Source organism: Mustela nigripes, chromosome 14, assembly GCF_022355385.1.
Source record: "Mustela nigripes isolate SB6536 chromosome 14, MUSNIG.SB6536, whole genome shotgun sequence".
In the NCBI taxonomy this organism is placed as follows: domain Eukaryota; kingdom Metazoa; phylum Chordata; class Mammalia; order Carnivora; family Mustelidae; genus Mustela; species Mustela nigripes.
The window spans coordinates 105,871,431-105,898,628 of record NC_081570.1 but is presented as its reverse complement, the minus strand read 5'-3'; the positions used below and the strand labels follow the sequence as shown (position 1 = coordinate 105,898,628).

The 27,198-nt window shown below is 38.0% G+C and overlaps 1 protein-coding gene across 1 annotated transcript; it reads left to right on the top strand.

The window, feature by feature from the left end:
• The first annotated feature begins 1,021 nt into the window (after nucleotides 1-1,021).
• On the top strand, nucleotides 1,022-21,089 carry CTSS (cathepsin S). The gene is made up of 8 exons (XM_059376059.1): nucleotides 1,022-1,160; nucleotides 2,081-2,204; nucleotides 4,268-4,390; nucleotides 5,455-5,604; nucleotides 6,698-6,925; nucleotides 7,947-8,112; nucleotides 9,407-9,509; nucleotides 20,438-21,089. Exons 1-8 carry the CDS (start codon nucleotides 1,126-1,128, stop codon nucleotides 20,535-20,537), a joined length of 1,029 nt encoding a protein of 342 aa, XP_059232042.1. The 5' UTR covers nucleotides 1,022-1,125; the 3' UTR covers nucleotides 20,538-21,089.
• The last annotated feature ends 6,109 nt before the right edge of the window (nucleotides 21,090-27,198 follow it).

Genomic DNA, 27,198 nt, shown 5'->3' with positions numbered 1-27,198 from the left:
AGATGCCTTAGTCTGTTCAGGTTTCTGTAACAAAATACCCTAAACTAGGTGGCTTATAACAACAGAATTTGTTTTCCACAGTTTTAGAGCCTAAAAAAAATTTATAATGTGGGGAATTCTCCAAACATAACAAGATTGTTCAAAAGATGCTAAATGACCATAAAAAATAAATGAGGACTATATATACTAATGTGGAGTTATTTTAGGATTTAATTTCTAAAGTATAGTTTCCAAAAATTTGAGAATATGACCTGTGCAAATATAAAATAAACATGTATCAATATTTTATTCAAGTTATCAATTGATATGGGATCAGTAAGATATTAAAACTGGTTCAAATAAGAATTGAAGTGACAGCCATTTACATTCTCTATTCAGTAGAATCTACTAGACAAAATTCATTTGTATTGCCGTGTACAGGAATTATCTACATAGTTATTCAATTTTTAAAAGATTCCATTTTTTTATTTGTCAGAGAGAAAGAGAGAGATAGAGACAACCAGGGGGAATGGAAGAGGGAGAAGCAGGCTCCCCACTGAGCAAGGAGCCAGATGCGGGACTCAATCCCAGGACCCCAAGATCACAACCTGAGCCGAAGGCAGTCACCCAAACAACTGAGCCACCCAGGCGCCCAATAAATAATTTTTTAAAAATATATTTTAATTATGAATCAAGAAATAGTTGAGTAAGAATGAGACAACAGTAATCACAGAAGTTTACAGGTATTTGTAGGAAAGCCTGGAGGAAACTCGGATTTCAGGAGCTTAATCCTATTGTCTTCATAACTAAATTTTTCCATCTGAAAGTTGGTGTTTTAAAGTGAATTATCCAAATGATGAGGGATTAAAAGGTAAACTGGAACTTCTCCTATTTTGCTGAGTTTGTTCTACTAATTGGCTCCCCTGGGGGTGGTTTTTGATGGCTTACTGTACCCACATTAACTCTAAAACTATAGGGGTGAGGGCCAGAGATAGCTGATGTGGTTAGATTTTAAATGAAACTGAAATGAAAGTTCACTTCCTCATTGCGGGCACCTCATGTGACAAGCCCAGTATCTTTTTAAAGTCAATTTAACAGAGGTCTCTTTGCTGCCTTCAAACCTTTGGAGAGGGCTCGCCTTCAGGCATGCTTACTATGGGAGCACCTGCCAGTTCTATCATGTACGTACTCTCTGGTCTTTTTCTACTCTTTGGTCTTTAAACCCTCCGTTTGTGCCTTTAACGTGCTGTGCCTACCAGGCTTTAAACCATTGGTTCCAGGAAGTAAACGAAAATATTATGCCACTCAATTTGCCTCTTGTTTCTTTGACTAAAATAATCTATTTTTGAAAAGTTAATGTCTGTTTGCACATCGAAATCTGAGGCTTAAACATAGCTTTCTTTGGAATATAATTTGAAGCTGTTTTGAATGTAAAAGAAACAGAAAAGGAAGTAGAATCCAGTTTGAGGGAGGTAGTCACTGAATTACTATTCAAATCTTTTTGTTTTAAACATAGAAGTGGTGTTTTCAAAAGTACATAAGTGCTTCCTTTGAAATAGGTGTTTTGATGATTGGGAAAACTAGTTTAAAAAAAACCAAAATGACTCTAGGATTTGAAAACAATACATGGGAGTTGTCTTTCAACTACCTCTGAATGTTGTGGATATTTAAATAGACCAGTTAAGAAAAGTCCAAGTATTCAAAAATTATGAAGTTAAATTGATTTTTCAAAGCTTTGCCCTCCTCTTGAAGATAGTAGGCGGTGATGTCCCTTGGTTAGATTTGTTGGCAAATCCTGTAAAGTCCCTGCCTCCCCACCCTACCCAATCCCTCCTGCCTTGGATGAAAGTTTGATATACCAGGTATCAGGAAATTTCTGAAAATCACTTTTTAAAATGCTACTAAGTATTAGAAGTGGTATTCCAGTCATAAATCTACAGACTATCTCCCTGTGACAATAAATCCCGGGAAGTTTCCTGTTTAGTTCTGATTTGTATTGTCCTTTCGACAGACTTTACAGTGTGTTTTTTTTAATGTAAAAATTTGGTCACAATATATGCAGCTAATAACTATTCTTATGTTACCTTTCCTTTAACCAAAGGAAATGGCTGGTGTGGGGACTCCTGGCGAGCTCCTATGCAGTTGCTCAGGTACAGAATGATCCCACTCTGGATCATCACTGGAATCTCTGGAAGAAAACCTATGGCAGACAATACCAGGAAAAGGTAGGTGGGATCATCACTTGAGCAATTTGCTTTTGCTCGAGTATCCTGTACTTTCTCCCCCTCAAAATGATATTCGTACAAGCAGTGATTTCAATAAATGCTTACGCACTCATTTCTTGCCAGATTCTATTCTTGGTACCAGAGATATAGCAGGAAACAGAGCAAAGTTCCTGTTTTTGTGGAGCTCATATCATAGCAGGGGAGACAGGAATTAAGTAAATAAATAAGCAGAATATAGTATGGTAGGTGGTGATAAGTGCGGTAGAAAAAAACAAAGCAAAGCGTGGGGGATCTAGTGAGACCTAGAGCTGGAGGGCTTTGGGAGACGGCTGTGAGGGGTTGGGAGTGATTTTTCTTGATATGTAACAAAAAGCTCAGGGAAGTAGCCTCATCGAAGGTGACATGTGAGCCGAGAATTCATAGAAGCCAGGAAGCAAAGTTGTAACTAGAATGCAGGTTCCAGGTCAAGGGAGGTAGGGTACATGTTTGGGAACAAAAAGACCTATTTCAGTCCCTAGCACATAGAAGCACTACCAGATGTTGTTTTTTGACTTTGAATTCCCACGATGTACTTTTGTTTTTATTTCAATGCATATTTATTGATTTTTTAAAAAAGATTTTGCTTATTTATTTGACACAGAGAGAGATAGTGAGAGAGAGAGAGAGAGCATAAGCAGGGGAGCAGCAGGCAGAGGACAGGGAGAAGCAGGCTCCCTGCTGAGAAGGGAGCCTGATGTAGGTTTCCATCCCAGGACCCTGGGATCCTAACCTGAGCCAAAGGCAGACACTTAACCAACAGCCACCCAGGCGCCCCATATACTTATTGGTTTTTTAAACCTTAACCAGGACCTGGATGGCCCCATCAGTTAAGCATCTGCCTTTGGCTCAGGTCATGATCCTGGGGTCCTGGAAGGGGTCCTGGGATCGAGCCCCGTGTTGGACTCCCTGCTCAACAGGGAGTCTGCTTCTCCCTCCCCGCCACCCCTCTCCCCTGCTCATTCTCTGTCAAATAAATAGTATCTTCTTTTCTTTAAAAACTTTAACCCTAGGGCCTCAAATAACTAAGTCCTATATCTATATAATATTTCTGAATTTGGGTGTGTCTGGCTGGCTTAGGCAGGAGACTCTTAATCTCAGGGTCCTGAATTCAAGCTCCATGTTGGGCGTGGAGACTTTAAAACGATATTTGAGGGGCAGCTGGCTGGCTCAGTCAGTGGAGCATGTAACCCTTGATCTCGAGGTTGTGGGTTGGAGTCTCACGTTGGGTATGGAAGACTACTTAAAAATAAAATCTTTAAGATATATATATATATATATCTATATTTCTGGGGGGCTAAGTAGCTCAGTCCATTGGGCATCTGCCTTTGGCTCAGGTCATGATCCTGGGGTCCTGGATGGAGCCTCACATTGGTCTCCCTACTCTGCCAGGGATCTGTTTCTCCCTCTGCCCCCACCCTGCTCTTGTGCTCTCTATCACTCTCTCTCAAATAAATAAAATCTTTTTAAAAAATCCTCTAAGATATATGTGTGAAGATGTGTGTGTATATTTTGACTCTGTAAGCAAGAATTATGTATTAATTTATTTGATACATTATTTTGTATAAAAACGAAACTTTCAATAGGATGTGCACTGAGTTGTTTTCTTAGTAGTGATGATTTTTACCCTCATCCAAGTGCCTTGAGAAACAAGGCTCTAAGTTTAAACTAGAGTAAGATGTTCAATTAGCATCACTATCTGGTTAAATGAATACTCTCTCTTTTTTTAATGACTCCAGTCCCTTGGAAGGAATGAAAATTACTTTTCATTAGTATTCTTCCTTGATAATTTATCTCAAAGCTCAAATAACATAATCCTTTTGCACACTTAATAAACTATATATAGTGTAAATGTGACTTTTATATGCATGGAGAAACCAAAAACTTCATTTGACTCACTTTACTGTGATATTTGCTTTACTGCAGTGGTCTGGAACTTAACCTACAATATCTTTTTTTTTTTTTTATGAACCTACAGTATCTTTTAAGAAATGGCTGGGACTATGTTCTTTTTCCTTACATTTTAGAACGAGGAAGTAGCACGGCGTCTTATCTGGGAAAAGAATCTAAAATCTGTGATGCTTCACAATCTGGAATACTCAATGGGAATGCATTCATATGATCTAGGCATGAACCATCTGGCAGATATGGTAAGTAAATTACAAATAATCCTACTTTCATCTCTGTGTATGTATGATTTCCATCTTCCCAAAGGCAATTCGAAGGTAAGCAGCAAAGAAATGTGTGTGTGTGTGTGTGTGTGTGTACACATATGCAAAGTTAGAAAACAGTAGAATTTAAGGATGTAAGAATTTGCAGATTCCTTGTTTCATCCTACTGTGACCACTTTCCTTAATAAAATTTTTAGAGGTATATTTGAAACTTACAGGCTAGTATTGCTTTTTTTTTTTTAATTAATTCTAGAAAACACTGCCCAAAGATCACTCACAATCTTTTAGAGTAAGTTGCCATACTTTTGTACGTCTAGACTGATAACTCAATATATTCTACCTGCTTTCTTAATGAGGGAGTGTGGGTATTTAATATCACAAATACTCTCCCATTCTTTTTTAAATTTTTTTCTACCTACAAAGCTTTACTGTTGAGGCTGAAATTAAGAATCGTAGTACCTCTTGGAAGAGAATACACTAGGTAGGTTAAATTTCTACTTAAATGCGGCATCTCCTTTGTGATTCTTTCTACAAGGAAAACCAGTTCAGTCCACTTTTTTTTTTTTTTTAAGATTTTGTTTATTTGACAGACAGAGATCACAAGTAGGTAGAGAGGCAGGCAGAGAGAGGGGGAAGCAGGCTCCCCGCTGCACAGAGAGCCTCATGCGGGGCTCGATCCCAGGACCCTGAGATCATGACCCGAGCCAAAGGCAGAGGCTTTAACCCCCTGAGCCACCCAGGTGCCCCAGTTCAGTCTACTTTTTAGACAGTCCTTGAATAAAATTCTGCCTTGCTTTAAAACAAAAATCTGCCTCCCTGTGACTTTTAGTTTTTACCACTTTCTTCTTCTTCCCAATGCCTAAATGGGTGCTAAGACAAAGTGTGAAAGAGACCCAGATAGTTCACCTATCTGATAGCAGTACCTATGTTGGTCACAACTACCTCTGGTTTTTCTCAATTGTTAAAAACATTCACAGTTATGGTTATTAGAATATTGAAAAGAAGGTCATAAGTGAAAGGAGATATATATATTTGTCTTGCAGACCAGTGAAGAAGTGTCATCTTTGATGAGTTCCCTGAGAGTTCCCAGCCAATGGCAGGCAAATGTCACTTACAAGTCAAATTCTAATCAGAAATTGCCTGATTCTGTGGACTGGAGAGAGAAGGGGTGTGTTACTGAAGTGAAATACCAGGTGAGTATTGTCATCCCAGGCTTCTGTACCCCAGGAAGAGCTCTCTCCTCTGTCAATACTTAGTCTAGCTACATAATTTGGCAGTGGAATCTCCCTAATGTTATTTCTAATGATTTTTGTTATTCTCATCTTCCCAATTAAATTGTAAGCTCCTTGGGGACAACGACCACATATCATATTTTATTTGTATTCTCCAAGGTTTAGTTCTTGTTTAGTCCTACTATAACCACTTTCTTCAACAAATTTTTTAGAGGAACATTTGAAACTTGCAGGGTACTATTGCTTTTAGTTTTTTAAATCAATTATAGAAAGCATTGTCTAAAGATTACTCACAATCTTTTAGAGTAAGTTAGCATACTTATGTAAATCTTTTTTTAAAATATTTTATTTGTTTATTTGACAGAGAGAGATCACAAGTACGCAGAGAGGCAGGCAGAGGGAGAGGGGGAAGCAGGCTCCCCACCAAGCAGAGAGCCTGATGCAGGGTCTGATCCCAGGACCCTGAGACCATGACTTGAGCCAAAGGCAGAGGCCTAACCCACTGAGCCACCCAGGTGCCCATATTACATAAATATTAGTTGATTATTAGACTTAGAATACCAATGGTTAGAACTCTATTAGACAAAACTGTGAACGGAGCAAATATATTTCTTTAAGACAGATTTCTAGCGCCCATGCACTGGATCTTCTACTAAGCCAATTGCTTGGGAAACAGTATTGTGTGTGAGAGAGAATATCCATCAGGAAATCTCTCCCTCCATTTCAGGGTTGAAGGAGAGGAAAAACCTAGAGCTGAAATTGTACCAGTCTAGTTCACTCATGACTAGGCTGGCACTGTTACAGTAAAAAATACAGTATGGGTTTTTATAAATTTCTTCCTATGTTTTTGTATTTCCTTTAGTTCACTTTAAGGGATGCCTGGGTGCCTCAGTCAGTTAAACATCTGACCCTCGAGCTCAGCTCAGGTCTCGATCTCAGGGTCATGAGTTCAAGCCTCATGTTGGGCTCTACACTGGCCATGGAGACTACTTTTTAAAAAAAAAGGGAGCAGCAAAAATCCTAAATTACCTCTGTGCCCTTGTCTGTGTTTTAGGGTGCTTGTGGTGCTTGTTGGGCGTTCAGTGCTGTGGGGGCCCTGGAAGCACAGCTGAAGCTGAAAACAGGAAATCTGGTGTCTCTGAGTGCACAGAACCTGGTAGATTGCTCAACTGAAAGATATGGAAATAAAGGCTGCAATGGTGGCTTCATGACAAAGGCTTTCCAGTATATCATTGATAACAACGGCATCGATTCGGAAGTTTCCTATCCCTACAAAGCCATGGTGTGTCACAAGCAAACTTTTTGTGCTGCCTGGGACCTTATGCTATCCCTTGACTAACTGAGCTAAACCCACAACCAAGCCAATCACTTGAGAAGCAGTGTATGAAAATCCTGGTCAGGAATTCTTAAATTTTTAAGAGTTCACTCCTTTTTCAGTAGTCTTCTTAATTCATCAGTGGCACACTGGTTTTAAGCAAGTATAATTCACAAAAAATGGATTTTCAGTAGGCCTTAGAATTCTTTCTGTCCATCTGCCTGGTATTTCAGCGTGTTTTTCCTACAGCCTCCCATGCTCAACCTTATTCTCAGATCATCAGTCACACCATTCTCCTACCTACAAAAAAGCTAAATAATGCTCTCTTCTTCCTCCTCACAAGTTCATTGCATGTTTTGTTAGATGAATTAATATATCTGTATTACAGAAAATTTAGGAAAGAGAAAGAAAATACCACTCCAAAACCTCCTACCTTAACCACCATTAATTTGGTTTATTTCTTTCAAGTTCTTTGTCCTCTTAAGCATTTAAAAAACCATATGTATATGCACAACAAAAGTGAATTTGTAATTTCTCTTGTCCTACTAAAATAAAAATATACACTCTAGGTGTTTTTCAGATTATATGGTCTTTGTAAACCATCATTTAAACTGCAGATCATCTTGTAGGCATTATATCATCAAAAAGATTTTAAAGTTCTAGTATAGATTTTATGATCTTTACATAGTATACCTCCCCAATCCACCTGAGAACCTGAGGGACATTATCCAGCAACTTCTGCATGCATAAAGATGTTCACAATTTAAAACAATACAATAGTAATGTATGTCCCCTGTTACTGGTGAAACACGGAATGGTTAAGGTTTTGGGGAGATTTGCTTTTTCTTCTTTTAAATGAGGAAGGAACCTTAGACATTTGAAAGACTAAAGGAGACAAGAAAACATTTGAAATCCAGACTTGGGATGTTGGTGATATAAAAGAAGCTGAAGGATACTTATTTATTTGATTTATAATCTTTTTTTGCAGGATGGAAACTGCAGGTATGACTCAAAACATCGAGCTGCTACATGTTCAAAGTATACTGAACTTCCCTTTGGCAGTGAAGATGCCTTGAAAGAAGCTGTGGCCAATAAAGGACCTGTGTCTGTTGCTATTGATGCGAAACACTCTTCTTTCTTCCTGTATAAAAGTGGTAAAAACTCAGATATTTTATCTTCTTGTTATATGCTGCCCCTGCACCATAAGAAAGAATATTATCCTTCCCCATCACCCCATCTCTGAGTGTTTAGGTTAAACATAATCCTCCATTTCATATATATATATTTTTTAATATTTTATTTATTTATTTGACACAGAGAGAGAGAGAGAGCACAAGTAGGCAGAGAGGCAGGTAGAGAGAAGGGGAAGCAGGCTTCCTGCTGTGCAGAGAGCCTGATGTGGGGCTTGATCTCAGGACCCTGAGACCATGACCTGAGCCGAAGGCAGCGGCTTAACCCACTGAGCCACCCAGGCGCCCCTTTTTCATATATATTTTTTATATCCAGTTCTAATTAGTTAAGTAATACTCATCAAAATTTACAATACTTCATGCTGAGTACTATGATAAATTCTTCCCATGAATTATCTTATTGAATCCTTACAATAGCCCTATTTCACAGATGAACAAGTCACACGTTAACTGGCATAAAGTCATACAGTCTGGAAGTGGTCAGTGAGGATTAGAAACAATGCTATTTGACTCCAGAGCCTGGGCTCCTAACCCCTGGAGCCACTGTGCACTGTAGGTACAGCACTGTGGGATACAAGGAGAGCACCCGCCAATGTTAGAGCATTGTGTTAAACCAAACCTCTACTGTTTTATTTAAAACAAACAAACCAGCAAACAAACTCGCCCAAAGATCATTTCATATCGTAAAGGATAAAAATATATGGAATAAACAATTTAGGAATATATAAAAAGAAATACAGTAACTGACGTGATATAAGTTAAAATCTTTAGAAAAAGGGGCACCTGGGTGGCTCAGTTGGTCAAGTATCCAACTGTTGATTTCAACTCAGATCGTGATCTCAGGGTTGTGGAATCGAGAACCATGTCAGGTTTTACACTCAGTGCAGAGTCTGCATGGGATTCTCTCTCTCTCTCTCTGTCCCTCCCCCTGCTCATACTCACTTGTGGTCTCTCTCTCTCAAATAAGTAACTAAAATCTTTTAAAAAATAATTAGAAAAAGGTAGCTGCTTATCAAAGATTTCCAAGGGAACTGTGATTGGATTGATGCCAAAGTTGGCAAGAAAACTGACAAATACAGCATTGATGGCAAAGAATTATTAACTCTAATTAGTTTGATGAGAGTATATGTTCCTAAAATTATAATTCAACTTGCTTCCTATATATGCAAATCAGTCTACTAAAAGCAATAGCATTTTCAAATGTCCTTCACTGCCACATATGGTTCACTCTTTTTCTCCACCCACATTTTATTCTCAGGTGTCTACTATGACCCATCCTGTACTCAGAATGTGAATCATGGTGTATTAGTGGTTGGCTATGGTAACCTTAATGGAAGAGACTACTGGCTTGTGAAAAACAGGTAATATATTTGCTCTTAAGTGTATATTTAATTAAAATAAGGAATTTGATGGAGCTTCAACCAATGCTTTCCTGTGATTATGATGATAATAATATCAATAATGATAAACATTTATAGCTTCTTATAAAGTGACATTCAAAATTAATTACTCAGTGCTCCCATTTCTTCACTTCCTGTTCTGGCTTCAGCAGTTTTCATGATTTATCTTCTACAATACTTCTCTGATCATTCCTTCTCCTTTATAAATATCTATTCCTCTGCTTAGCCCCCAAATGTTGGTCTTTCCTCCAGGGCTCCATCCTTTGCTCATTACTCCTCTTAGCCTACATTTTTCTTATGATTTTAGCTATAACCTATATGCTGATAGTTTCCAAAGCTTAAGCCCTAGCTCTGACCTCTGCCCTGAAATACGGACTTATTTATCTGGACACACCCACTTCCATGTATCTTAGCTTCTCCAAACTCAATATGTCCAAGGAATTCAGTTCCCTCTCTACCATATTGTCCTCTCCAGAACTTCCTAACTCACTAACTGGCAACCACACACAACACAGTCACCCAACAAGATACTATGGATTTATTGTAGGCTCCTCAAGATCTAATCAAGCAGCAAGTCAATCTAATTTCCCACATATTTGTCCTTGCCTCTGTCCCCTCTCCATTTCTTCCATTATTGCTTTGCTTCAGACATCTGTGGCCTTCAAAGTGGTCTCCTTTACTCTCAAATCCATCTTTTGTGCTGCTTCCAGACTGGTGTGTCTCAAATATGACAAACTGGGGTTATAACTATTCTACAGAGTACCCTTTGGTATAAATGTTCCCCAGTGGGGGCATCTGGGTGGCTCAGTTGGTTAAGCCGCTGCCTTCAGCTCTGGTCATGATCCCAGGATCGTGGGATCGAGTCCCGCATCCAGCTCCCTGTTCACCGAGTGGCCTGCTTCTCCCTTTCCCTCTGCCTGCTGCTCTGCCTACTTGTGCGTGCTCTCTCGCTCTCTCTCTCTCTCTCTCTCTCTCTCTGTCAAATGAATAAATAAAATCTTTGGAAAAAAAATGTTGCCCAGTGGGGAAGACAAGTCATCTATGGTTGTGGTATCTGCCTGTCTGACCAGGCTCAATTGCTGGCACTTGTCTCCCACTTTTTATTCCAGTTACATTTAACTATGCACAGAGTTCCCATACATAGCATTTTATCTTTAATATCTTCATACCTTGGTTGTGCTGTTCCCTCTGCTAGGAACATTCTTTCTCCTCACTTGGTTTATTTCTCCTTTTCCTTCAAAACCAGCTAAGGCATTCTCTAGAACAGAAATTTCCCTCTAAATCCTTGAGCTGGGTAAAATGTCTTTTTTCTATGCTCTAAAAATGTCTTATGCATACTGGAGTACTTTATGCATTATATTTAAATTGTATTCGGGATGCACCTTTGGGGTAAAGATCTGTATTGTCTTTGTATCTCTAATACAATACATGGCACACATAGAAGATGGTAGTATTTGTATGGCTTATTGGGAAGTAGTTGGGGGAAACAACATCTTGGTTCACTTGTAACCTATTCACAGCACTGATCAGCTTGGGCCTGGACCAGGGATATGAAGCAATATTTTCACTTGTATCTTTTTTCTTGTTGACTTCCTACAACGTGTATTCTAACTTCTCTTCTCTCTTTTTTTTTTTTTTTTTTAACTTCCCTTCTCTATTGAAACTGCTCTTCTGGAAGACCATTTATATCGTTTAGTGTTTAAATCCAAAACCCCTTCTTAACACTTACTCATTCAATGAAAATTTATTAGAGATCTACAATGCTATGGGTGTTATCTAGGCCCTAGAAATACGAAAATAAACGAGAAATCATCCTGTCCCAAAAGAGCTCACATAAGAGTTCACTGGGGAATTAGATATATTTTTAAAACAGTAAAATACAAAACATTATGGTATAATGATATATGTCTCAATGGCTATAGGCCATAGATGAGGAGATGCCTAACTGCTTAAAAGTTTCACAGAGAAGGCACTACTTCCTTGTATTCAGTTTTCAGATGACTGGAATTGCTCATGTTCTAGAGGAGGAAAATAAATGGCCCAGTCACCTATAAAGGATATGTAATGGCACAGAAATGTGAACAGTTTCTCTGCTTTATAAACTCTGTACTACATTTATTTCTTTGGCATCTTCGACGTGACACTATCCTGACTCATTTTGCGATATCAGCTTTAGCCTCATTTCTTATTTTCTTCCACCTGTCCCTCGTGCTCTAGCTCCAGCTATATTAAAGCAAACTCATCTGCAACTTGAGTTTCAACTGTTGCCATTATGTGGATGATACCCAATTCATAGTCTCTAAAAACAATCTCTCTACTAACCAACAGACTTCCATGTCCAACTTCCAACTTGACAGCTTTGCTAAAAAATCCAAATTTCTGGGGAGCCTGGGTGGCTCAGTTGATTAAACAACTGACTCTTGGTTTCAGCTCAGGCTGTGGTCTCATGGGTTATGAGATTGGAGCCTCGGGCCCCCAACTGCCCTCACTGCCCCCATGCTCAGCAGGGAGGCTGCTTGAAGATTCTCTCTCTCTGACCCTCCTGCCATGTACGTGTGCTTTCTCTCTATCATAAATAAATAAATCTTTTTTTTTTTTAATCCAAGTTTCTGGACACCTGGGTGGCTCAGTCGGTTAATTTTCTGCCACCGGCTTGAGTCACGATCCCAGGGTCCTGGGATGGAGCCCTGCATCAAGCTCCCTGCTCATCAGGAAATCTGTTCCTCCCTTTCCCTCTGTTTTTCCCCACTTGTGTTCTGTCTGTCTTGCTCACTCTCTCTCTCAAGTAAATAAATACAATCTTTTTAAAAATTCAAATTTCCCACCTGCCTATCCTACTGCTACTCACAACACACACATTGTCTCTCTCAAAAAGTCTAAATTCATATTCTCTCTCTCCTTCCATCTAAACGACCCTTTCACTGTCTGCCCCTGAAAAGTATTTTAGAATAAGCCGAAGGGAGAATAATTCTGTATTTTGAGTAATGCATCACCATCTTCAGGTTATCAAAGCTTTGGTATCATCTTGGACTCTCCTTTCTCTCCTTCAATCCATAGCCCTGTCCATTTAGCCTCTGAATCAAATTTTATATTTCCTTCTATTCCTGCTCTAATTCAGATCCTATTCTCACCTAGCTATGGAAGTACCTTCTTAAAATGTAGATTATGTAAACTCATAGTCAAAAATTCTAAATAGTTTACCATTGTCATCATAATGAAGTCCAAATTCCTAGCCAGGCACTCAAGATTCTCCATTATCCAGTTTCCAACATAGCTTTCTAGACTTTTCTTTCCCTAGGTTCTCATGCACCCATATTTACACTCTGGCCACAGTGAACTACTTACTCATCATTCCCTAAGTTTATAGCTATTTCTATTTCTTTACTTGTGCTATTTCATCTTTCTGAAATGCCCTTAAAGCCCATTGCTGCCTACAGAAATCCCACCTGTCTGTAGTGAAATGGGCACTCTCATACATTCCAGTGGAAGAATAAATTGTTACAGTCCTCCTTGAAAGCAATTCAATAATATGAATCAAAACCTATTTAAATGTTCACATTCTCTGTCCAGTTTTTTCTCATGTCTTGCAACATAAATGAAGAAAATAATCTTAAATATGAGGAAAGCTTCATATCCAATTTATGTAAATTATAGCATTCATTCTTCTTCTTTTAAAGCTTTTTTTTTTTTAAAGATTTTATTTATTTATTTAACAGGCAGAGATCACAAGTAGGTGGAGAGGCAGGCAGAGAGAGAGAGGGGGGAGGAAGCAGGCTCCCTGCTGAGCAGAGAGCCTGATGTGGGGCTCGATCCCAGGACCCTGGGACCATGACCTGAGCCGAAGGCAGAGGCTTTAACCCACTGAGCCACCCAGGTGCCCCCATTCTTCTTCTTTAATAGTGAAAACCAGTAAACCCAAAATGTCTAACAATAGGGACAATATTAAACCAAGCACATGTATTAGAAACTATATTTACTCAGACTATTATTAATAACCTAATAAAATACTTGAATATATGTTTAAATGGAGAATACATATAAACATAAAATAAATATTAAGTTTAAGGCAGTATGACCAATTTCTCTGATTTATGATATACTAAAAGACCAGAAGGAATTATACCAAATGTTAATAATGATTATCTTCGTCTACCTTTAAGTATTTGCAAAAGTCTTTAACAAGTACCTTATTACTTTTGGGCACCTGGGGGGCTCCCTCGTTAAGAGTATGCCTTCGGCTCATGTCACGATCCCAGGGCCCTGGGATCGAGCCCCACATCATCCCCCACATTGAGCCCCACATCAGGTTCCCTGCTCAGCGGGAAGCCTGCTTTTCCCTCTCCCACTCCCCCTGCTTATATTCCCTCTCCTGCTGTCTCTTTCTCTATCAAATAAATAAATAAGTAATCTTTAAAAAAATAAAAAGAAAAAAATAAATACCAAGTTTTTAAAAAATTACCTTATTACTTTTAAAATGAAAAAAAAAAAACCTCACTAAAAATCCTACTCATTCTATGCCTCTATCAAATAAATAAATAAAATCATTAAATGTACATCGATATATAAATGGATAAGGAAGAAGGGATATATAACAGAATTTTACTCCATCATAGAAAAACAGTGAAATCTTGCTATTTGTGACATGTATGAACCTAGCATAATGCTAAGCAAAATAAGTTGAATAAACAAATACCATATGATTTCACTTATATTTAGAATCTAAAAAGTAAATAAAACAGAAACAGACTCCTAGATACATGAAACAAACTATTGGTTACCAGAAGAGGAAGGGTTTGAGGGTTTGAGTGGATGGGAAAAATAGGTAAAGGGCATTAAGAGATATAAACTTCCAGTTATAAAATAAATAGGTCATGGGGATATAATGTACAGTATAGAGAATATAGTCAATAATATTGTAATAACTTTGTGTGGTAACTAAACTTACGAGGATCATTTGTAATGTATAAAAATATCAAATCGCTGTAAAATCACACTTGAAACTAACAGGATATTGTATGTCAATTATGCTTTTTATTTTTTTAAAGGTCGGGGAGGAGTTTAATCTAATCTACAGATCAATGAGTAATTGAGGCCCAAAGTTATTGGGCATAGAATAATTTTAGCCTGGGGGAAAAAAATTAAAGGCATTAGCCATTAGATCATGAGAACCTTAAACACACACACACACACACTCCCCCAAAACTAGGAAAGTACCCAGAACACCTTTAAGCCATATCTGGTGAACTCTCTAATATAAGTAGTTGCAAAATAGATGGGCCTCTAGATAATGAAGTAAGTCAATGGAGCTGATGAATGGGAGACTGAAATGCCTCCTTTTCATTCATAAATGGGATTAAGTTAGGAAAATATAAGTTGGAAAAAAGAACATACTCTATTTTCCCTCAGTGAAAGCTACTGTCTGATCTTTCAAGAGATCCTGACTCTTACAGTTAATATTCTTTAATCATTAAACATGATAGGGGTCTACATTAAACTCATATGTACTGCCTTCTTTCCATGGAATCAAAGGCTGGAAAGGAAAAAAGGAAAAAGTTAAAATCTAATGATTTTTGTTTCATATATTTAGCGATTTCTCTACAGAGAGATTAAGAATGTGCATTTGGTTTATAACTCAATTTATAACTTATTCCCACTACTCCACTGAAATTGATCTTTTCAAGATCAGCAATCACCTCCATCTTGCCTCATTAAATAGTTTTCAGGTCTCATCTTCCTGCATTCTTAACATTTGATGTATGGTTACTCTCTGCTTTCCGAAACACTTTATTTGACTTTCAGGGGATCATACCCCACCCTGGTTTTCTTCCTACTTTACCTCTCAGTCTCCTGAGTTCTGTAGTTCCTCTTATTCTTTCTTCCTTTTAAATATTAGAATCCCCAGGCCTCAATTTCTCTCTCTATACTCTTCTGAAGATCTCGTTTAGTGTCGGTTTTAAACAACAAACAGGTGGTGGCTCTCAGCTTTGTACCTTCAACTCTAACCTCCTTTCTGAGCTCCAGACTCTGTGATCAAAAGCCCATTGTTTGACCTCTCCACTGGAGTATTCATAGGCCTCTTTAACTTAACACATCCAAAACAGAACTTTTGACTTCCTGCCACTGCTCCAATTTTTCCCATCTTGGTATATGCCAACAGCATTTACCCCAGGTCAAAATACTGGAACCATCCTTTCTTCATTTGCTATCTCACACCTAAACCATCAGCAAATTCTGTCATTTCTATCATCATTAAATTTTCCCAAACCTTAACACTTCTCAGTATCTCTGCCGTTACTGCTCTAGTTCAAGTCACCATCCATCTCTTGGTCTATAGCAATAATCTCCTAACTGGTAGTCACTTCCCTTCTTGTTTGCTTACGATCAGTCCTCTATATAGTAGCCAGGATGATCTTTCTAAAGCAGAAAGGACGTTATGTTACTCTCCTGCCCCAAATGCCCTAATGGCTTTCCTTCACACTCTGAATAAAATCCATGACCTATAAAACCATGACAATTTTTGGCCTCAGCCTGTCTCTCCAACGGCATTTCCCACTACATCTGCCCATCTCCCTCAGCTCCAAGAACACTAGCTTTTTTTCAGTACCTTTTCTCAAGAGACACTTGTAATTTCTTACATATCAAGTTTATTCCAGCTCTTTTTCCAGATCTTTGCATCATTTGCACCTTCACTTACTGTCTTTGCACTAATGTTTCCTCAGAGAGACATTCCCTGACTACTCCTAAAATGTAGCCCTGATTCCCAACATTCCATATCCCCTTACTCTGCTTTAATTTTCTTCATAGTACTTATATTTTATCATATTATTTACTTGTTTACTGTATGTTTTTTATGTAGGCTTTGAAAAGACTTTGTCTATCTCATTTACCTCCATAATCCTAATGCATACAGTAGTATCTGGGATAGCCTAGGAAGCTCAGAACTACAGTTTATTACAAAGGAAACTGGCATACATTCTAGAAGGAATGTCTTACAAGTTAGTAGTCTATAATATGCAGGGAGAAGGTAGCGTGGCCAACCATCTCATCATGTCAAAGACTAATGGGTTTCCCAGGCCACAGGACTTTTTTTTTGAAACCAGAATAGTTCCAGGCAAGCTGGACTGTTGGTTACTCTAGAAAAAGTCTGCATTTTGTTTAAAGGGGATGAACTCTACTTGAGTCCAATCAAATGGACTCATACTTGGATAATAACAAACATAGCCACCTCTACTCACTATTTACTACATACAGACACTGTGCAAGTTCTTCTGGTAAGTAAGAAAATTCTAGCTTCACCAGAATTTTTAAAGGATACGCATTTTATCTCCATAATACAGAATAGGACTCCTGGTACTGACAGAGTTAAGAAGCTTGCCTGCAGGTAAACAGTTTGAATGAAAGAGCTATAGAACCAGTAAAAATAAACAACTTGGTAAGGACCAGAATCAACATTTGGAGCTGACTTTGCACAGTTCCGAAGGAAAGAATTTGTCCTCGTATTTTTTGAGCTTGACATTTTTAAATCAGTGTTATTCTTTAAGGGAAGGTTAGCAGGACTTAGTCAAAAGAGGCCTGGGATTTCCTTTTTTTTTTTTTTTTTTTAGATTTTTAAAATTTATTTATTTGACAGAGATCACAAGTAAGCAGAGAGGCAGTCAGAGAGAGGGAGAAGCAGGCTCCCGGCTGAGCAGAGAGCCCAATGGGGGCTCGATCCCAGCACCCTGGGATCATGACCTGAGCCAGAGGCAGAGGTTTTAGCCCACTGAGCCACCCAGGCGCCCAGGTCTAGAATTTTTCCAAAGTTTGGGATAGTTGATCTTGTTCTATGAAGCTGGGGAAAGTGAGCTATCCAGATTCTGAATAGGACCTCACTGACTGAGTTCATACTGCTAGTAATTACAACTCAGTTCAAATTTCATTGCCAGAACTTAAGTCCAAACTCGGTTTCTTTTTAATTTTTTACCTACTTTTTTAAGGCAGTTAAATAACTACAAAACAAAATATAGGAAGATATCGATTATGTAAAGTCCTGGATGTTCTGGTCTGAATTTCATCTCTCATGCTACCTCACTCACAGGAATAATGTAGGGTTAGGGCTAGTGTAAATATTAGAGTAGGCTTTGAAGTAAAACAATCCTAGATTTGTGCCCTGACCTCATAATTAACCATCTTAGCAAACCATTTTACCACTTTGACCATTTTCCTCCTCACAGGGTGATAATTAAGTCAGGTAGTATAGGTTAGGGTGCTTAGCACAGAGCTAGGTACTCAATGAAAAGTGGCTATTAATATTAATAATAGTTTCACCTGAATTTATCATAATTGTTTGGGGATACTAAAAGAATACTCCATCTATTGATAAGAGGTGACAGTGGATTTTGGATTTTTTTTTTTAAGATTTTATTTATTTATTTGACAGAGAGAAATCACAAGTAGATGGAGAGGCAGGCAGAGAGAGAGAGAGGGAAGCAGGCTCCCTGCTGAGCAGAGAGCACGATGCGGGACTCGATCCCAGGACCCTGAGATCATGACCTGAGCCGAAGGCAGCGGCTTAACCCACTGAGCCACCCAGGCGCCCCTGGATTTTGGATTTTATTTTAAAGATATTGGGGAGGAATTAAAGTATTTTAATCAGCAAAGTGGTAATAAGTGAAAGGAAACAATAAAGAAGCCCACAAAAGACTTTAAGAAGGAGTGAGCAGAGAGAGAAGGGAAATATCAGGGCTTGTATTAACTTAAGGCCAGGAGAGAAGTGGGGACCACCTCGTTAAATGATACAAGAGGGAAAAATAAGACCTGCAAAGTGTCCACTGAATGGCTGATACAGGGAACAGTTAAGGCCTATCAGAGCACAGCCATTTTAAAATAATGCCATCTGTCTGCTTGCAATAAAGCCACATTTCTTAGTTTCTCCACTGCATGCAAAGGCACAATCTACCTCTCCTTTGAGTCCTGAGCAAAAATTTTCAGCTGTTTCCCTTTGCCTATGGAATTAAATTACGGGTTCCATAGCCTATTGTTCTAAGCTCTTCACAACATAGCCCCAACCCAACTTTCTGTCCTCTTTGTCCCCTTCTACCCCAAAGATGTGTAATTTTCCTTTCAACTACATGTTTTGCTGCTCTCCAAATATAAACACAATAGGCACTTTCTCAAACTCATGCTTTTATTTGTATCCTAGTTATAGAACTTAATGAATTTGCTTCAGAGTATAACTATTTGTATATCTACAATTACAAAAATCTCAGAATCATAAAAAAACTTAAGAAAATATTTACCTTACAAAAATCTTGTCAGTTTTTTCACTAGTCTGTGACAAAATGAGAAAATATGAATATTTTGATGTATCCTTCATAAATATACAAATTTATTTGGATCAAAGGACTATCCTTAAAGTAGAGACTATGTCCTCTTAAGTTTTGTTTTGGTGTTGAAACATCATTTCTGGGTCTCTGGGTGGCTCAGTCGTTAAGCGTCTGCCTTTGGCCCAGGTTATGATCCCAGGACCCTGGGATCAAGACCACATCGGGCTCTGTGCTCAGTAGGAAGCCTGCTTTTCCCTCTCCCACTTCCCCTGCTTGCGTTCTCTCTCTCTGTCAAATAAATAAATAAATAAATAAATAAATAAATAACATCTTAAAAAAAAAACACCCCATTCTTTCTTTTACAATACAATGGTGATATAAAAAGCATTTTTTTTATGTCTGTACTTGCTAATTTAAAAATTGGTAACTTTGGAGCACCTGGGTGGCTTAGTCAGTTAAGCTTCTAACTCTTGATTTGGGGTCAGGTCATAATATCAGGGTATGGGATTGAATCCCGCATTGGGTTCCGTGTTCTGTGTGAGATTCTCTCTTCCTCTCCCTTTCTCCCTGCTCACTTGCTCTCTCCCTCTGTCTCTCTCTAAAAATCAATCAATAAATGAAATCTTTAAAATAACTATAAAATAAGGCACCTGGGTGGCTCAGTCAGTTGAGTGTTTTTCTTTGGCTCAGGTTATGATCTAAGGGTCATGGACTCGAGACCCACGTCAGGCTCCCTGCTCACTGAGGAGCCTACTTCTCCCTCTCCCTCTGCTACTCTCTGTTTCCCTTTCTCTCTCTCTCTCTCTGTCAAATAAAGAAATAAAATCTTTTAAAAAATAAAATACCTATAAAATATTGGTAACTGTATATAAATTTGTGAAATTTTTTTAATTCTCAAAGTTCATGAAATCAAAAAGCGAGAGACCGCTTTTTGACCTACAAATTCCCTCTGCAACATCTCTAACAAGTTATGCAAACCTCTGATTGAACACTTCCAGAGCCAGTGAGCTCACCTTCTCCTAAGATAGCATATTCCATTTTTTCACAGCTTTACCTATGAGAAAGTCTTACCTCAGCTCCACCTCAAGGTCAAAAAGCTGTTTGAGGGGGGCCCTTTTTATTTCTTACTTTGGAATTTCCTACCTTATGCCTTTTCCATAGTAGTCATTCAAAAATACTTCTTAGTTGACATTCTCTAAAGGAATCTAAGTTTGAAAGAAAATAATAATTTATGATCCTGTTTTGCAAAAACATTTAACGATGGGGCCTTGGAAAGGACCATAATACCCTTTCCCTGCAGGAGGTGTATTTACAAAGTAGGAGGATTAAAGCTTTGGGGTGGAGTTTATATTGTTTTCCTTAGGTATTAAGTCTATTCATCAATATAGCACTAAAGCCTTCCAAACTATCCTTTGAAAATTGCCTGAAACCCCTGGGGAAATTTTTATATTATTTTGCTCTGATTTTGTTTTATAGCTTTTCATATATAATCACTTTAGGAAAAAAACAATCTAGGAGATAAAAAGTTGATATTGTGATTTGATTATATTCATTTGTAATTTTGTGTTATTTCTTTTTCTAAAGCTGGGGCCTCAACTTTGGTGAGCAAGGATATATTCGGATGGCAAGAAACAGTGGAAATCACTGTGGGATTGCTAGTTATCCCTCTTACCCAGAAATCTAGAGGATCTCTTCATTTTATAACAAGTCCGTAAAATATAACACTTTCTCTTAACTTAATTTTACCTGCTGTAACCTGTAGAAATAAGTGTGTCATGACCAACTTACATTTACTGTACGAATAGAATATGTAGTTTGACTCTTTATTTTTTTGCTTTGCAGATACTGGAAAATTTTTGCTACACAAATTAATAATGTACTGTCTGGGTGCTCCTGGGTGGCTCAGTGGGTTAAAGCCTCTGCCTTCAGCTCAGGTCATGATCCCAGCCAGGGTCCTGGGATCAAGCCCCATATAAGGGCTCTCTGCTCAGCAGGGAGCCTGCTTCCCCTCCTCTCTCTGCCTGCCTCTGCCTACTTGTGATCTCTGTCAAATAAATAAATAAAATCTTAAAAAAAAATAATGTACTATCTGTACGTAAATAGGTCAACCTAAGAAATCTATCATGTTTGTTTTGCCACTGTCTTATTTTACATGCTTTGTCTTTTTAGTTCCCTGGTATCGTTTTTGTAATATGATAGCATATAAATGCTTAATAAATATCTCTTTTCAACTTTGTATTCGCACCACATACCATTCCTTTCTTATCCTTAGGTAACTATTATAATCTATCATGAAGATGTAAATTGTAGTATGCTGGTGAAGGGCTTTGGCAAATATAATGGAGGAAACTACTGGGTTACTAATGTCCTGAGGGCTGATATGGTATCTTTGCACATTAAAGTATTAGATAATTTTTTTAAGGTAGGCAAATACTTAAGACGTAATCTGTTTTCAAGCACTTCGGAAGAATCATTTTAATGATCAACAATTAATATACTAATACAAATTATTTTTACCTAGTCATTTAGCAATTTAGCCAGAACATTTCGGGGGCAAATAATTAAGTCAACCTGAATAAAATAACCAAACTGCGTCTCTTTTAAAATATTCCATTACTGGGGTATCTAGGTGGTTCAGTTGGTTAAACGACCCATTCCTGATTTCAACTCAGGTCGTGATCTTGGGATTGTGAGTTGGAGACCTACAACAGGCTCTCTGCTGGGTATGGAGCCTGCTGAAGATTCTCTCTCCTCTCTCTTTCCCTCTCCCTCCACCCCTCCCCCTCTAAAAAAGTAAATGCATAAATTTTAATCAGTTCGTGCCTACTACATGAAAATGTGAGGGATGATGTAATTAGTTGATCTTAAAATGAACTTAATTTCACTATAAAGAACATTTTATTTTTTAAAAAATATGTATTTATCTATTTGCAAGAGAGGGTAAGTGCATGAGATGGGGGAGGAGTAAAAGGGAGGGGAGAGGAATCAGGAAGGGATCCCAAGCAGACTCTGCACTGAGTATGGAGGGGCTCAATCTCACGACCCTATGACCTGAGCCGAAACTGAGTCAGATGCTCAACCAACTGAGCCACCCAGGTGACCCCATAAAGAATATTTTAAAGAACAAGAATTGCTAACTATAAAAACATGATCATAATATATGACTACCATCAAAAGTGTAGAGAGACATTGTAATCAAAAAGTATTTAGTCAAGGGGTAACTGGCTGGCTCAGTTCATAGAGCATGGGATTTTGATCTCGGGATTGTGAGCTCAAGTCCCATGTTGGGCATAGAGCTTACTTTAAAAAAAAAATGAAAGTATTTATTAAAAATATATATTTAATTAATTATTCTTTATTTTGCCCACAATTTTTTAAGCACTATAAATGGAACAAAAACATAGGTAAGTTTTAACTTTTGTAAGTCTGATGAAGTCTATAAATTCTCAAAATAATGTTTTTATTTTTTATTTATTTATTTTTTTTTTTAAAGATTTTCTTTATTTATTTGACAGAGAGAGATCACAAGTAGGCAGAGAGGCAGGCAGAGAGAGAGGAGGAAGCAGGCTCCGTGCTGAGCAGAGAGCCCGATGCGGGACTCGATCCCAGGACCCTGAGATCATGACCTGAGCCGAAGGCAGCGGCTTAACCCACTGAGCCACCCAGGCGCCCTCAAAATAATGTTTTTAAATACATAAAATAAAATATATAGGAATGCAAAGAAAACCAACTTTATTGAAATACAGTTATTAAAATGTTAAAATATAGGGGCGCTTGGGTGGCTTAGTTGGTTAGGTGTCTGCCTTCAGCTCAGGTTATGATCCTGGGCTCCTGGGATCAAGTGTGGAGTCTGGGTTCCTGCTCCGCGGGGAGCCTGCTTCTCCCTCTCCCTCTGCTTGCCACTCCCCTACTTGTGCTCCCTCTCTCCCTCTCTGTCAAATAAACAAAATATTTTTTAAAAATGTTAAAATATATATCTGTGCCATAGCAATACATATACTTCTTTATAATGAGAATTAATAACCATCTTAAATTTGAAATAGTGATGAGTATAAATGATACTTGACAGATATCTGGGAAAACTATAATGATATATATATATATATGTAAATATCTGACTTTTGGTGATAAAATTACAAGTATTGCTAATATTGTTTTATGGACTATATTCTGAATTGAAGGAAATTATAACTTTCCGTTAGAGGTTAATGAAAATAAAGCTATAATTTTTTTCCCATACAAATTATCTGAATTCTATCCATGGACTCTGGATCCTAGGGGAAGAACCCTTGAAATAAATAAACAGAGTAGGGAAATATTTAACAAAGATCTTTATTCTATTTCCAACACAAAGGGAAATTTTTAGCAATAAATAATTTCAAACTTACAGAAATAAACAGCTTTTTAAAAAATTAAAAGTTTAATGGGGGGTTCAGGGGGTAGGAGAAGAATAAATGAAACAAGATGGTATTGGGAGGGAGACAAACCATAAGGGACTCTTAATCTCACAAAACAAACTGAGGGTTGCTGGGGGGAGGAGGGTTGGGAGAAGGGGGGTGGGGTTATGGACATTGGAGAGGGTATGTGCTATGGTGAGTGCTGTGAAGTGTGTAAACCTGGCGATTCACAGACCTGTACCCCTGGGGATAAAAATATATTATATGTTTATAAAAAAATTAAAAGTTTAGGGACGCCTGGGTGGCTCAGTTGGTTAAGCAGCTGCCTTCGGCTCAGGTCGTGATCCCAGGGTTCTGGGATTGAGTCCCACATGGGGCTCCTTGCTCGGCAGGGAGCCTGCTTCTCCCTCTGCCTCTGCCTGCCTCTCTGTCTGCCTGTGCTCACTCGCTCTCTGTCCCTCTGTCTTTGACAAATAAATAAATAATATCTTTTAAAAAAAAATTAAAAGTTTAAAGCAAAAAAGAAAAGAACAAACTTATTCTGGAACCTCTAAACAGGAATGGTTTGAAGAAAATAAAAAGGATACTAGCTAGAAAGTACTATAGAAAGTACATATGTGAGGTGATATAAAACCTTGGACAATTTAAGCAGCTGTGAAAAAAGAAAAAGAAACAAGCAAATTTGGGAGTCATTATAGAGTAAAAGTTGACAAATCTTTTAACTGCATAATAAAGGTAAACAAGGATTTAAACATTGCAGAACTAGGAGTCCACTGGACAATGCCACGATGTACATATAAGAAAAATATGAAGGCAGAAACTATTTCCTTGAAAAAAAATTATTCTTTTCTTACTGTTCTTAGATGAGAATCTTGATGATGATTAACTCTAAGTTACCAGAGAGACACATCCATCTTTAAAAATGAAAGCAAACCTTAAAGGACATAACGACTCTGGGGCACTTGGATGGCACAGCTGGTTAGGTGTCCTACTTCATTTTGACTCAGGTAGTCCTCTCTAGGTTGTTATCTCAGGGTCATGAGATTGTCTGCCTCAGGCACTCAGCACAGAGTCTGCTTAAGAGTCTCTCCCTCCATCCCTCCCCTACCCTCACACTCTCTCTCAAATAAATAAATATTTAAGGAAAAAAAGAAAATGACTCAAGATAAATCAGTGTTTCTTTGTTGATGCCTGCCCCCCTACCCAACCTTTAATTTGTTCTCCAACCAAGACCTTAAGTGTTCATTCACAAATATAAATTTGATAATATCTTTCCCAATTTCAAGCATTCAGTAGCTCCCATTACACCTAAAGTAAAACAAAAATTCCTTAACATTGACTATTAAATTCTGCATATTCTGGCTCTCCTATCTTATCTGGAGTCAGTTTTCCTCATTTGCTATGCGCTAATCCATACTGGCCTTCCTCCAGTTTTTGAAGCACTTCTTATATGAGGACCTAGTTTTCCAGCCACACTCTTCCAATAATTTCCACTCATCCTTGTGGTTGTAACTCAAATATCATTTCCTTACAAAGGCCTTCCATGTACCACCTTCTCATGTAAATTGTTTCTTTTCCTTTGACTATCATCGAATCCAGTGCTTTTCTTTCAAACCTTATATCAAATTATAACTATATATGTTATTTATATACTTATTTGTATAACATCTCTCTTCTTCATTAGATCATCGGCTGAACTAGAGCAGAAATCATGACTTACCAATTTGTACTTAGAACATAAAACAGTGCCTGCCAGAAAGTAGTGTGTCACTATTTATTGAAAGGAGAAAATACGTGAGTGATGGATAAACGCGAATGAATGACCAGCACATTGTAAGAGTTAGAAGTAAAACTATGTCCTAATAGTACTTTCATAGTAATAGAAATCTAACACTTGTAGAAACTGTTTTAAAATGTCTATTAAAGGGTGCCTGGGTGGCTCAGTGGGTTAAGCCGCTGCCTTTGGCTCAGGTCATGATCTCAGGGTCCTGGGATCGAGTCCCACATCGGGCTCTTTGCTCAGCGGAGAGCCTGCTTCCTCCTCTCTCTCCGCCTGCTTCTCTGCCTACTTGTGATCTCTCTCTGTCAAATAAATAAATAAAATCTTTAAAAAAAAATAAAATAAAATGTCTATTAAAATTTAAGTAAAACTATTATTCAAAAGTTTCTTTTCCTGCTTCCCTCTCCCACCCCTCCTAGGTCTATACTTTGATCTGGATTTTGCTCCACTTCATTTCTACTTCATTGAGATAAAGATAATTAATGAATGCGATTGCCTTAATAAAAGAGTAAGCTAAAATTTTATAATATTTAATCTCAGCTCTTGAGATTATTTACTTTAATTTTTTTATTTGCTTGTTTAATTTTTTTTTAGTACAGCTAATATATTCACATGGCTCAAAAATCAAAAAGGAGGAAGTAGACTACTTCAGGTAGGAGGAGATCAGCTAGATAGCTTATCTAAAGATTGCAAACACCTACAAATCCAACAGGAGATCAAAGAGAAACAAAAAATCGACCACTTTCTGAAAGGTAGGACTGGCGGTGAAGTGAATCCAAAGCAATGGGAAGATAGACTGCTGGGGGAGGGGCCGGCTCCCAGCAAGCAGTGGAGCAACAGAGCACAAAACCAGGACTTATAAAAGTCTGTTCCACTGAGGAACATCACTCCAGAGGCTAAACCGGGGTGAACCCCACGCGGGGTCAGCATGACCTCAGGTCCCACACGGTCACAGAAGGATCGAGGGTGTCTGAGTGTCGCAGATCTCACAGGTATTAGACCAGGGAAGCTGGCTACAGAGACAGAGCCGAGAAGTGAGCTCTCAGAAAGCAAAGCACGGAACTCATGACTTTCTCCCCATGATTCTTTAGTCTTGCAGTTAATTACATATTTTTTTCTTTTTCAATTTTTTTTCCTTCTTCTGCTAAATTTTTTAACATTTACCCTTTTCTTTTTTAACGTTTTTTAACTAGTTTATCCAATATATATATATATTTTTTCTTTTTTATATTTTTTTCTTTATTCGTTTTCTTTTTTTAATTGTTTCTTTTTTTTTTTTTCTTTCTTTCTGAACCTCTTTTTATCCCCTTTATTCCCCCTCACAATTTGGGATCTCTTCTGATTTGGTTAAAGCATATTTTCCTAGGGTCTTTGCCACCCTTTTAGTATTTTACTTGCTCCTTCATATACTCTTATCTGGACAAAATGACAAGGCGGAAAATTTCACCACAAAAAAAAGAACAAGAGGCAGTACTGAAGGCTAGAGACCTAATCAATACAGACATTGGTAATATGTCAGATCTAGAGTTCAGAATGGCGATTCTCAAGGTTCTAGCCGGGCTCAAAAGATATTAGAAGATATTAGAGAAACTCTCTCGGGAGATATAAAAGCCCTTTCTGGAGAAATAAAAGAACTAAAATCTAACCACGTCAAAATAAAAAGAGCTATTAATGAGGTGCAATAAAAAATGGAGGCTCTCACTGCTAGGGTATATGAGGCAGAAGAAAGAATTAGCGATATAGAAGAACAAATGATAGAGAATAAAGAAGCTGAGCAAAAGAGGGACAAACAGCTACTGGACCACGAGGAGAGAATTCGAGAGATAAGTGACACCATAAGATGAAACAATATTAGAATAATTGGGATTCCAGAAGAAGAAGAAAGAGAGAGGGGAGCAGAAGGTATATTGGAGAGAATTATTGGAGAGAATTTCCCTAATAGGGCAAAGGGAACAAGCATCAAAATCCAGGAGGTGCAGAGAACCCCCCTCAAAATCAATAAGAATAGGTCAACACCCATCACCTAATAGTAAAATTTACAAGTCTTAGTGACAAAGAGAAAATCCTGAAAGCAGCCCAGAAAAAGAAGTCTGTAACATACAATGATAAAAATTTTAGATAGGCAGCAGACTTATCCATAGAGACCTGGCAGGCCAGAAAGAGCTGGC